This window comes from Centruroides vittatus, unplaced genomic scaffold (assembly GCF_030686945.1).
Source record: "Centruroides vittatus isolate TY-2023 unplaced genomic scaffold, ASM3068694v2 scaffold_324, whole genome shotgun sequence".
Taxonomy (NCBI): Eukaryota; Metazoa; Arthropoda; class Arachnida; order Scorpiones; family Buthidae; genus Centruroides; species Centruroides vittatus.
In genome coordinates this window covers 3302424-3316188 of record NW_027122701.1, presented here as the reverse complement: position 1 = coordinate 3316188, position 13765 = coordinate 3302424, and the positions used below count along the sequence as shown (strand labels likewise).

Sequence of the window (13765 nt, the reverse complement as noted above, 5' to 3'; positions counted from 1 at the left end):
TGCTTCTCATTTATCCATACTTTCTCACAAATAATCCTCTTGGGGCTGATGATATCATCTCCAAGAGGATTATTTGTGAGAAAGCCAAGCAAGCTGCATAGTAATTAAGCATGACTGCCAGATCAGCCCATGTGTACTGCTATCATGCTTTGCAATAAGTTCCTTTTTCACCTCGATCATCGATACTACAACCTTTCTTAATTCATTGACTTAAAATTTTTATGCAGAAAGTTTGGACATGATTAGATATGACTTTTTACTTATCCAGAATATTTTCATCTGAATGTATGCAGGTTTTTATTTTTATTTTGAGATATCACCAACAAAAAATGAATTAGTTGAATTGATATAAAAATAGAAATACAGTGAAAAATACAATAAGTAAAATCTGAAACTTGATAAAACAAGGTAATTTTAAATTCTCTCTGATAGGTAGAAAAAAAAAATAATGATTGAAAATAATTAAATTAATAATAGAAAATAGAAATTTTATAAATCATAGTATTTTTATTTTCTATCAGGTTTATCAAAAAGTATACAATAGATCTATGTAAACTTTTAAATCAGAATATGATATTAAATTTAAAATCAATTTTTCATATATGGTTTTTATAGTAAGCCATAATTAAGTACATTGTTTCAACACTAAAATTGTTTTTAGTGTTGAAACAGTATACTTAAAACTTAATACTAATATAAAACTATAAATTACTGTTGGTTTTTTTTTTTTTTGAATTATGTTTTTAAAAATATAGATAATAATAAATCTAAATATCAAAACTATATTGTAAAATTATAAAGCAACCTTAAATATAGATTTTTTTTAAATCAGAATTCCAAAAAATTACTTCACTATTTTCATAATATCTTTCAGTTATCTTATCTTTCAAAAACAAAAATTGCAGTTAAAAACACATTCTAGAAACTATATATATATATATATATATAAAAGCTGCTTTTCTAGAATGTGAAACATACTATATATATATATATATATATATATATATAGTATGTTTATATCATAATTTCAATTAACAGGAATTCAAATTCAAAAATTTTTATTTAAAATACTCATTTACTAAATTGTTTTTGGTGTTAGTATGAAATATTTAGAATAACTGACAGCATGTGTATATTATTATATATTCATATGTATTTTAATTAAATAAAAACATGTATGTCATTAACTAAAACTAGTGTTAAGCTTTAAGTTAGTTTTCTAATAAATTGTGACATTTCCAAAAAAAAATTTTTATAAAATAGATAATCCATTAGAAAACTAGTTACTAATAAATAAAATCATCATACTTTCTTTACAAATGTTCTATGAAATTATTTGTAAAAAATACAATATTTATATAATATATCTAAGTATTTTATATTGTAGGTTTTAATCATGAATCCAAACACTATGACTACAGCGTTGCTGCCTCCACAAAGCATTAGTAAAAATCCAGGTGAGTATGCTTTTTATGCTTTGTTGAATGTTTTACTTACAGTTAAAATTATATATTACAGTGTTATACAAATAACATTGTAAAGAATTATTTATATGTTATTTAATATAATAGCGAGGTTGAGGCCGAAGTTTTAAACACAAAAACATGTACATTGGACGTTCGGCGTCGTTTTCCTGTAAGCCTAGAAGTTTGACAATGGTGTTTAGAAAGTCAGTGGAATCATGCTTAACATTCAAAACGCCATTGTCAAACTTCTGGGCTTACAGGAAAACAACGCCAAACATCCAACGTATGCGTTTTTGCGTTTAAAACTTTGGCCTCAACCTTGCTATTGTCTTTTAACTTTTATATTAGTATTAACCCTTGAAATTTGTAAATAATGATAATATGATAAATGTAATTCTGCTATATGTTTAGTGTTATGTATAGATATGTATGCATGCAGTAAGCAATAAGTAACATTTAGATGTAATCAGTATCATGTTTGACATAATATCATAAGAAACAAAATCTGTGTTTATTTATACACACACTCACACACACACACACATATATATATATATATATACAGGGTGGGCCAACGAAAATGAACAGCAGAGTTATCATGTTCGTCCAAGCAAATTGCTCGGACAGGTCGATTTTATTCTCAAGGGGGACATCTTTTCAAATAAAGTTTTTGCGATTCTGAATACAACAGACAACAAAAAATTTTAAAAACTCATTTATTTTTTATTAACTAAACAAACATTTATTTCAGAAAAAAAGTAACACAAACCTTTAACAAACATAAAAAATATCTTTTAAGCTAGACCGCATATGCAACAAAAAAAATTAATAATAGTTTTTTTAAACTCAACGGTTAATCATCACAATTGTCGATATTAATCAGATAATAACCCAAGCATATTTCATGAAGTTCATAGCCAAACTTCGCAAAGGCTAAATGTGTGGACCGGAATCTTTGGAGATTGACTACTTAGCCCCATTTTCCTAGATGGTAATCAAATGGGAGAAAGTTATTTAGATTTACTTGAAAGTGTTGTACTGTACTGTACATCCATTACTTGTTGATATCATCGAACACAACGACCGATACTTAGAAGACTGCCTTACTTTCCAACAAGATGGAGCCCCCCATTATGCGAGACCAGTTACAGTTTTTGAACATGGCTTTTTCTGGGCATTGGATCGGACGTAGAGGTCCTTTAGAATGGCCGGCTAGATCCCCAGATCTTAGTCCTCTTGATTTTTTTCTTTGGGGACATTTAAAAAGTAAGATCTATGCAACGAACCAGGATCTCTTGAAGAATTACGACAAATAATTATAGACGAGTGTTGTCAAATAACACCCAAAACTTTCCGAATTGTAAGAAACTGTTTTGTGTACAATTCGTATTATTGTATGGAGACTAGTGGTGCTCAATTCGAACATTTATTGAATACTTGATAACTCTTTCTTATGTTTGTTACTTTATTTGAAATAAATGTTTGTTTAGTTAATAAAAAATAAATGAGTTTTTAAAATTTGTTGTTGTCTGTTGTATTCAGAATCGCAAAAACTTTATTTGAAAAGATGTTTCCCTTGAGAATAAAATTGACCTGTCTGAGCGATTTGCTTGGACGAACACGATAATTCTGCCGTTTCGTTTTCGTTGGCCCACCCTGTATATATATTATAGGGAGAGTCAAAAGTCCCTTGCATCCTTTCATTTCAGAAGTACTGAAGATAAAATAATTTTAGTTAATGTAGTTACGTAGAAAGTCATTTGTGGAGAATTGGATGGGACCTTGAAAATAATTTTGAAGATCACTTATGTTGTAAAAGTTTTGATGTCAAATTGAAAGAATGACATTTAACTAGCCTAAAACAATTTTTGGATTCAAATAAATATATTTAGGACTGCATAATTTTCAAATTTAAATTTATGAGTAATAAAAGTGATTTCGTTTTCCCAAAATTAAATAACTCATACAATTGTTGTTAACAAAAGGGGCCTATTTGATTCTCCATACATTATTTTCCATGTAACTACATTAACAAAATTTGGGTGCATTTTTTCATGTAGCACTTGAGAAGCGCTTTACTGCTAATACTCTGAAACTCATTTCTAAATGGCCAACACTGTTCGTGATGTCATTTCGCTGCATAAAAAAGTGTGCCCTTTGTATATCTTTAGTAGTTTTTGGAATGGAAAAGGTGCAAGGGACTTTTGACATATTCTGTTTGTATGTATGTATGTATGTATGTGTGTATATATATATACATATATGTAATCAGAATTTGGACAGATTACTGTATATGCAAAAAGCAATTTGTGTGTACTATAGTTTCTTATTAATAGAATGTATTAAAATTTGTTGTGTTAGTTTTTCTGTTAAGCAGGCATAATAATTTCATAGAATTTTTGCCTTATTATTGAAATAATAGATTTTTTAGATATTAAGTGTAGTAGCTTATGTTAATGCTGAGCTTATCCATAACTTTATCTATCTTTAGGTAAATGTCAACTTTAATTTTGGTATAACTATGAAATAAATTATAGATACTTTAGGGAAGTCTGGTTCCAAGTCTGATTGTGTTAAAAATCCAACAGATTAAAATTTCAATGTGTGTAAAATCCAAAATCATAATAATTTTATATATCTACCTGACATGATTAAAATTTTGATTTACAGTAGTCTAAAAGCTACTGTAACAAAATATTTTATTAAAAAAAATTGAAAATTATTCAATGTTTAATATGAATTATTCTATTCTTTATCTAAAACAACTTTAACTACTAAATTAAGCATTTTTAATAAACAACTCAAATGTGTTTGTTAAGGAAACATACAGATACAGGTATACCTCATCTTACGTCAGTAATTGGTTTTAGGAGAGGCAACTTAAGTTGAATTTACTTGTCACTAGGCTAAACCACAAATAACCATTCCCAGTTCTGTATTTTATTTATTAATGCATTTTTAATAATATATGGTTAATAAGAATCTATTTTAAGCTTACAAACAAATTACTTTTTTTCTGTACTATATTAAAAACTAAAATTTATCTAAATTTACAAATACATGTACGTGTACAGTATGTACATACTTGTAAATGTACTGTACATGTTTACAATTTGGCGATGTTTACAGTACATCGCAGACTCTTTATTTGTTAACATGGTTTGCTCTAAGACATTATAAAATAAAATTATTTTGTAAGGTTAAATAACAAATACAGTTATTAAAAATATTTTGCGATAGTAGAAAATAAACTAATTTACGTTAAATTTACCAATAAAGACTGCTAAATAAGATGACAACATAGAGTCACAGATGTTTTCATATTTCGTTCTCTGGGATTTATGATGTACAGTATTAACATTTACTTTAAATGTATGTATTTTAATATGATTTTATATACTTTTATTTTTATTTATTGTATAGTAAAATGATTTTATGTGCTTCTAATGCTTTTCTAGTGATATTACGACTTCAGTATTTGTGGCGGATAGATGTAAAGTCGAATGAAGTGATTTAAACTTAATTTTTATTTTTTCAAAATATATAAAGGAACAACACCGGAGTGAAAATAAATTAAAAGCAACAACTGTAGTGCCTTTGACCGGTGTGCTTCTCTCCTCTTTCTCTGTAAAACGCAAACGTTTTCGAACCTCGTTGGTTCTTCCTCAGGCGTAACGGAATTCTGTTCTACAAAATTTAAATATCCCGTCGAAGTTGACCGTTGATTTAGAAAAATTAGAAAAACTTCGACGGGATATTTAAATTTTGTAGAACAGAATTCCGTTACGCCTGAGGAAGAACCAACGAGGTTTGAAAACGTTTGCGTTTTACAGAGAAAGAGGAGAGAAGCACACCGGTCAAAGGCACTACAGTTGTTGCTTTAAATTTATTTTATTTTTTCATATATTTTTCTGACAAACAACATATAATCGAGAACGACTTAACTTGAAACGATGTAACCTGAGGTATACCTGTACATCTTTGTTAGAATTAACCAGAGGTTTAGAATTAGAATTGAATACTTTTCAGAATCAAATGAGTTTCTGAGAACCAAGTTCTTGAGGACAAGGAATAAATGTAATTCATTGAAAAAATGAGAATAACATAACAGAGTGCTGTGAATTTTCTTTTTACAGGATAGTTAGTAACTAACTAGTACTAAGTATTTCAGAACAAATTGTTTAACCTATCCCATGTTGAAATTTTTCTCTGTTGTGTGTTGCACCTTGTTGAATTTTTGTCAATGTTAAGTCTAACGAAAATTACACATACATAATCATGGCTATTGTATCATCCGAAATTATTTTTTTATTTTGCACAAACAAAATAGATATATTAATAAATGTAAACACAAAAAAAATTATATTTTGGCAGTTAGTTTTAATATAAAAATTATAACAAAACTAGCGACGTCTAGTTTCAAAAACGTTCCGAAAAAAACCGGCCATCGCAACCCCGGCAAGGCGTATATATATAAACAAACAACTACTAGCCCGTCATAGATAACGATCAATTAATGCCGAATTATCGGGCTAGCAAATGAACTAATTCGATGGCCGGTTGAGTGCCTTTGGGAGGATGTGGGCAATTAATGTGTCCCCAGCCGGCATTGTAATGACCGTCGGTCGTACGGTAATCTTATATCAACTGGAAGAGGAGAGCGGATCGGAGGTCCGGGTAGCGTAACTGGTAACGTGTCTGCACAGATAGCAGAAGTTGCGGGTTTGAGTCCCGCTTTGGGCCGTTTCTTTTCTTTTAGTTAGGCCTAAATTTATTTAAATTATTTAATTAAATTCTAATTATTAAATTTAGCAAGAGATGGCACCTAACGCCTAACTCTAGTACCAAATTATCTTAAATTATTAATATTACTGTAGCCATTTGCTAGCCCAATAATTCGGCATTGGTTGATTGTTCTTTAACACCTTTTTAAGTGAATTTTTCTCTTGAATCAGTAAGATTGTTGGTGTGACATCCAGTCTATGTTTTTAAGTTATTTTTTTACCAGATACTCTGTTGAAACTTTTGATAATTTTTATATTTGTATCAATTTTTATTTTCTTTATGATATTAAATAGTTTAGAAAATATTGCAAAATGTAAAAGTGTGTTTTTTAGGAATACAGCTTTGAAAATTTCATATATGTGAATTTTTTAGAAAATCCCTTGATTTATATCAAATATTATGAATCAGGCATGTGTGAAGGATTTTTAAAAGGTTGGATTTAAAAAATAATTAAGTTTTACAATTTAGGCTAAAACTTTATTTTTTTATTTAATTTTTTAAAATTATTTTCAAATGGGGAGTCAAACCTCTAAACACTTGTATGCAAGGCCTGGTTTTAAAATTTTAATGTTTTCAGTCTACGTTGAAATATTACATATTTATTTATATTTGACTCTATATGATGATAGAAGACAATATTTTTTATCACTATATTTATACAATATCACTACACTTACTTTTAGTGATAGTGCTTAGTTTTCTTTATAACAGGTAAATGATAAATGTAAATTTCTAAACGTATTTAATATATATATATATATATATAACATTTTTATTTTATAGGCAGCAGCATGATAGTTGGAGTGACTTTACCACAGGCAGGAGCTACTGGTCCAACTTCTACTATGCCCACTCCAGGACATGTCCCTGGTCATGCCCCATCTGTGGGAGGTATGGGAGACTGCACTTTAACATTGCAGGGTCCCCCACTTAGTGGAGTACCTGGGTCAGGTCTATCTGCTACAATAACTCCTCAGAATCAAACTCCCAATTCGGGCACTGCCCCCAGCAGCACAGCCCCCTCTGCTGGTGGCGGCAGTAACCAGTCCACCGTGACCGTGGCAAACACAAAAGAGAAAACCCCCATGTGCTTGATCAATGAATTAGCTCGTTACAATAAAGTAAGTATTAATAAAAAGCTCTGTGAAATTATTAGAATGCATTTAAAGAAAAATTCTTTGTTGGCAAATGTCTCTATCTTATATTGCCAATAAGATATAAATGCTAACTAACTTCAATTTTAATTTCAGTAATCACATTGCTAAACTGAATGTAAAACAGGATGACTACCATTCAAATAACAGAAAATAATTTTTAAGCATTTATGAGTAATGTTTAGAAATTTTTTTCGTTTTTGAAATGTGTTCTCTGTTTTATATTTAATTTGGGCGTGTCATTATTGAAATTAGATTTGATAAAGAAACATAAATAGTCTAAAAATGTTTCATCAAATAAGAAATTGACTCCTTGAAATTTATTAGCTTTATTTTGTTTCTTTACAAGATAAAAAAAAAACACCCTGTATATATATCTTGAGACAATGAAATAACTTACTTGGATCTCATTATTTTGAGAAAAAGGTATAGACAAAAGTTGTAGGGTTTCGAAGGCCCAATCAATTTGTGACCTTGGATATGACTTGACCTCAAATGACCTTCAAGGTCATTGGAAACAAGATACCAAAAGTACCAGAGAGCCGCATCGAGGCTTAACTGCTCGGCCAATTGCTGGCCAACTGTGTTGAAGGATGCTCCCTAGTGTGCATTACAGGTGTTCCGTGACAATAATAAATTCCTATTACAAATATACTGAATTATTTATATTGTTATTGGCTATTGGCTAAATGAATAATAACAATTTATACTGTTAATGTAAATAATAATTTATATTGTTAATTTAAATGTGTGAAATACGACACATGACAGGGGCACCTCTAGTGGCTGTTTTCGGCATAACGTTACACGGATGGACAGACACTCGTTCAATAGGTTATATATATAGATATGCTTTAAATGCTACCACTTGCATGCGATTCATATTGATCAACGCAAGTGGTCGTGTGCAGACGGGCTAAAGAATGGTAGAGAGTATGCCGTACGAGTTGAAGTGTGTTCGGTGGCTCTATCTCACAAACTCATAAGTTATAAGGCTGCTTGAGATGAGGTGAGATTGGAGTTTATGTCCGAAGAGCTGCAAACGTTTATGCAAAGAGCCGCACACGGCTCACGAGCCGCACTTTCTGACCCTTGGTCTAGGTCAAAGGTCACAGTTATTTTAAGGTTTAAATTATAAGCTTTTTCTAATGGAAAACCATACTTTTTATTACTGGAATGGGCAGGAGAGTAAAAGTTACATTTTTTCATGACCTTATTACTTTGAACTTTAAAAGCATTCACTACTTTTAGCACTATCCAGGCAGTAACAATGTGAAAGTAGTAGTTTTCTGCTCCCATTGAGATGCTTATTTTCGGCGAGTCCCTTTGCATCTCACTATCATGGTACTTGTTTTTTGTGAGTCACCTTACTTCTTGCCATTGCTTGAGATGTTGGTTTCGGGAAAAATTTTATAACAAATGTTCAAAATAATGCCCTTCCACTTCGATGCATTTGTTGAGCTGTGCTTAAAATTATCATGCTTGAGATGGCCTTTAGAGGTCAAATTTGGGGCACTCAAAGGTCATGGCTGATTGTGAAATTTCCTGCTCTTTCCATGTAAATGTAACTTTTACCTCCCTGCCCATTCCAGTAATAAAAAGTATGGTTTCCCTTTAGAAAAAGCTTATAATTTAAACCTTAAAATAATCGTGACCTTTGACCTAGACCATAAGGTCAAAGGTATATCTGGTTGTGAAATTTTCCACTTTTTCTATTGCCGGGTCAAAAGTATGTGTTCCCATTGAAAAAACAGACTTGACCTTCAAATGACCTTGAAGGTCAAGGTCACCAATTGATTGGGCCTCTGAAACCCTACAACTTTTGTCTATACCTTTTTCCCAAAATAATGAGATCCAAGTAAGTTATTTCATTGTCTCAAGATAAAAAACACCCTGTATATATCAACGAAAGCATGAAACTAAGAAAATATATATATACAGGTATACCTCGAGTTACGTCGTTCCTGATTATACGTCGTTTGTCAAAAAAGTATATGGAAAAATAAAAATCAAGTTTAAATCAGTTTATTCGACTTTAAATCTGTCCGCCACAAACATTGAAGTCGAAATATCACTAGAAAAGCATTAAAAGCACATAAAATCATATTAAAATATGTATATTTACAGTAAATGTTAATACAATCATCATAAATCCTAGAGAACGAAACATGAAAACATCTGTGTTGCTGTGTTGTCGTCTTATTTAGCGGTCTTTAAGTGCTCATTATTGGCATTTAGTTACTATGTAAGTCGAAACTACGACTTACGTCGTAACTACACAAGTAAATTCGACTTACGTCGCCTCTCCTGGAACCAATTACCGACGTAAGACGAGGTATACCTGTATATATATATATATATATTTATATCAACAAAAAAAATTTCTAAACATTACTCATAAATGCTTAAAAATTATTTTCTGTTATTATATATATTAATTATATATAATAACAAATATATTCTGTTTAATATATATATTAAAAAAAACTATTTACTTTATCATCAATAGTTTTTTGTATATATAAAAATATTGAATAATAAATATTTCATTGCATGGTAAAAAGGAAAAAATCCAAAAATTTGATTGAGTGTACACAAATCGAATATTCTTAAAGCAGCTGTAGTGTGTGTGCAATTCAACTTTCCTTATCAGTGTTCTATAATACAGAAATTTTCTGTCAATAATCACAGTTTTTACCTCTATGGGATATCTCATAGTCACAAATTACTTCCTGGTGATTATGCTAAGCAGTTATCATTTGCCAGGTCATTCATAGCTCTGGTGATTAATGATTTGTAGTACTGGCAAATTCTATGAACAAATGAAACTCATTTTTACTTGAATGTGCAGGAAACAGACAACTTGTGTTTGGTGTAGAGCAGGGATCACCAAACTTTTATAGTGGGTCAGATAACTGAGAGAATGACAAGTGCAGACCACATAACCATTTTGTTTAATACAGTACAGTGAATACACAAAAAATAAAGATAATGACATATTTATTTACCAATACACAAAGACGATTGCTGCAACAAGCTTGTAATCTCTTTTTTTAGAAACTTCGTTGCAAGTACTTACACAAAAAGTGCTCTGATAGCCAAAGTCGCAAAAAGTTGACAAATTTTTTATTTCACTAATTTTCCCTAAAAATTATATTATTGTCAGATGCAAAAATCAGATTGAATCAATTCGGGCATTTTTACTTACACTTATTTTTTTTTCTACATAGTACAGTAAGTTCATCTACAACCTATGATATTTCCATATAAATAATTACATTTTACCTCATTTGTGGCACAGTGTGGCGGCAGGCCGTAGTTTGGTGATCCCTGTCTAGAGAAACCCACACACTTATTTTAGTTGAGTAAAGGAATTTACATCAATCAAAAATCAATCTGGTACAAGTTTGCAGCATCCTTCATCATTTGACTGTATTTGTTTTTTTTTTTTTTTTTTTTTTAAGAAAACACTAAATTTGGTCAGTGACATGTTCTGTCAATGCTACTAGGTAAGAAGACATGGTTCAAAACATTGTCAACCCTGCACTTTAACAATGAAATTGTTTGGATACCATAGTCTTCAGGCAAGATTGAGCACTCTCACATATTGATGTTAATGTGCAAAGATTATTGCATCAGTACTTTACAAATGAGAGTGATTAGCTGATCATTTCCAACAGCATGGCCACCATGATCACCAGACTTGACCAAACTCTGTGATTTTTGGTTATTGGAATACTTGAAGAGCCTTGTTTATCAGGGCAATGTTCTTAGCTATCTTAAAAGCCAATTTTACTACACAAGACAGTGCACGTAAGTCAGTTACATTTTGCTGTCATGTGCATTGTACTGTACATCAAATGCAGCTTTAGAATGGAAAGATGGAGGATACATACAGTGAAACTGTTAGTTAGATTTATTGGTTACTTGAACATTTCTGTGTGCACAATTTGATATGTGTAGAATTCAAATTATTGTATATGATACTGTATATATATATATATCTGAGTTATAACTCATGGAATCTGTAATTGTCACACTAAATCTCAATAAAACATTACATTTTGTATGTCAACTTCTCTGTATTTCCTGAATTTCCTTTACAACCTGTGTTATATGCAAATAGTAGCAACATTAGTGACAACTTTCTCCCTTTTGGGAAAATTTTCAAAATCAAACTTTCATGTTCACAGAAGTATGTGTTGATTTTATTGTATTTGCTTCAATAGTTATTTCTACACTTAGCTCTAAATACCTCATGTTTATTTATAACCACTCCATATATAAAAAATAAATTTTGTAAGAAAAGGTTATCTTTAGCAACATGTAACTATAGGAACATCATTTAAGTAGTGCTCAAGCTGTAGCCTGCTGCATAAATATTCTGGTTTGCAAAGATATTTGAAGCATCAGTCATAAAGGAATGTAAATCACACAATTTCCTAATATGCTTAACTTGCTCTTGGCTATTTCAAGTCAAATAAAGGAATATTGTATATGCTTCTTATAGATATTGATGTACTGTACATATATTGGATGCGCTATGCAACACATTGCTCAAGATATGTTTAAAACTTGAGTTTTAATCATACTCTGAAAAGATTGCTAGAATGGAAATAAGACCATTTTATAATTCAAACCACCTATATATTATTCTCTGAAATTTCTATTGAAAAACTGATTCTAATTTACAGTTTAGAAGGTATCATTTCAAACATTGTTTTTTTCCTCTGTTTCTTTTGTTTCACTTTTGTTAGCAGCAGTTCATAATTACAATTTAAAAATAAGTGAAATAACAAGTGGAAAAATGGAACTTTTGAGAGGGAGACTTCTTAACTTCACTGTCTAACCAATTTTCTGCAGTATTCCCTACACACTTTTAACAAAAATGAAATTCTATTGAATAAAATTTTTTCTATTATCTAATGTGTTATAGATTAAGGGGAAGTGATTATTTTTCTTCAATAAAAATGTAATATATCATATTGATGCATTCACATACGGAGAAAATTTTTTTATAAAACACTGTATGCATCATATTTGATACACTGTTGTTTATTTACTTATGATTGTGCAAATTCAGATTGCATAACTTTTTGTAATGTTGTGCAAGTATGAAGAAAAGTTGCATATGTGCCTGTATTTATAAGTTGAGTTTTTAATTTTTTATGAATGAAAGAGGCTCTCAAAATGGCTGGCAGAAAGTTTGTCAGAGGATTTAGTTTGGATGTTGGACAATTATAGAAATAATAGTGATGAAAATAATTTTGAAAATGATAACACTAATAGTGATTCTGAAGATGAATATCGTTTTAACACATCTTGCAAAGGTATATTGATGGATATCCTCTTATTTAAAAGATAACATTCGATCACAAACTGCCACTGAAAGCATCAAAAAAACAACATATAAATACTACAAATATAAATCGGAGTTTGGATTTTCTCAAATCAAATTGATATTGAAAAATTGCATTTATCTTCTCAGTATGGGAGTTTTGAACAGCTGGATAATTCACAAAATGTGCAACACAACCAAAAAGTATTCACTCCAAGACATTACAAAAGTTGTAGCAGTATCTTTACTTAGTAATTTTAGTTTATGAAAAGTGCTTCGTATTCCTATTGACACTTGTACTAAGAAGCACTGCAAGAAAAATAGTGTGAAAGAGATGTCCTCCTTGCTACAAGAAGATAGAATTAAAAGATGCCAACCAAGCAAGAAAAACAGAAAACCAAGTTTCAACCCATTGTCTCAGCTGCACTAAGGCATATTGTCATGTGTGTTTTAATGTTTGCCATCAATCTAAAAAATAAAATATTCTCTAAGAATAAAAAAATTATACAGTAGAGTGTTGTTTATCCGAAAGCCGATCAACCAAAATGTCAGTTAACCGAAAGCTTTCCAGTCAGACTGTGTGGTGTTGAATCAAACGTTTTTGATACTAGATTAACTTCTAAAGTATAATTTTTTTGTTTTTATATTTTTCAATATATTTATTTTGTTTGTACAAAGTAAAGAAATAATTTTTAATGATACAATAGCCACTATTATTATTATAAAAATTTTCGTTAGGCTTAACATTGACGAAAATTCAACGCGAAGTGACACACAATGGAGAAAAATTTCAACATGGGATAGGTTAATGTATTTTTTCGTGCATGATCGGTTATCCGAAAAATAAGTTATCCGAACAACCCCAGTCCCGAATTGATTCGGATAAACGACGCTCTACTGTATTTATTTTAATACATTTTTATTTCTAAACTAACATTTTCTTTTTTATAAACAATTGATAGCAGTTTAACTTTTTTTAATTATATTATAACCCTCTTAAATTTCTACTTTTGTTTATAAAA

The 13765-nt window shown here is 30.2% G+C and overlaps 1 protein-coding gene across 3 annotated transcripts in view; it reads left to right on the top strand.

Moving 5' to 3' along the window:
• The window catches only part of LOC136988191 (double-stranded RNA-binding protein Staufen homolog 2-like), a 110643-nt gene that overhangs the window by 12621 nt on the left and 84257 nt on the right, over positions 1 to 13765 (top strand). For all 3 annotated transcript variants that reach the window (XM_067286025.1, XM_067286023.1, XM_067286024.1), the window contains exons 2-3: positions 1388 to 1457; positions 7035 to 7372. In XM_067286025.1, coding sequence (XP_067142126.1) covers positions 1397 to 1457; positions 7035 to 7372 — 399 coding nt within the window. In that variant the 5' untranslated portion in view covers positions 1388 to 1396. The remainder of the gene's footprint in view (positions 1 to 1387; positions 1458 to 7034; positions 7373 to 13765) is intronic.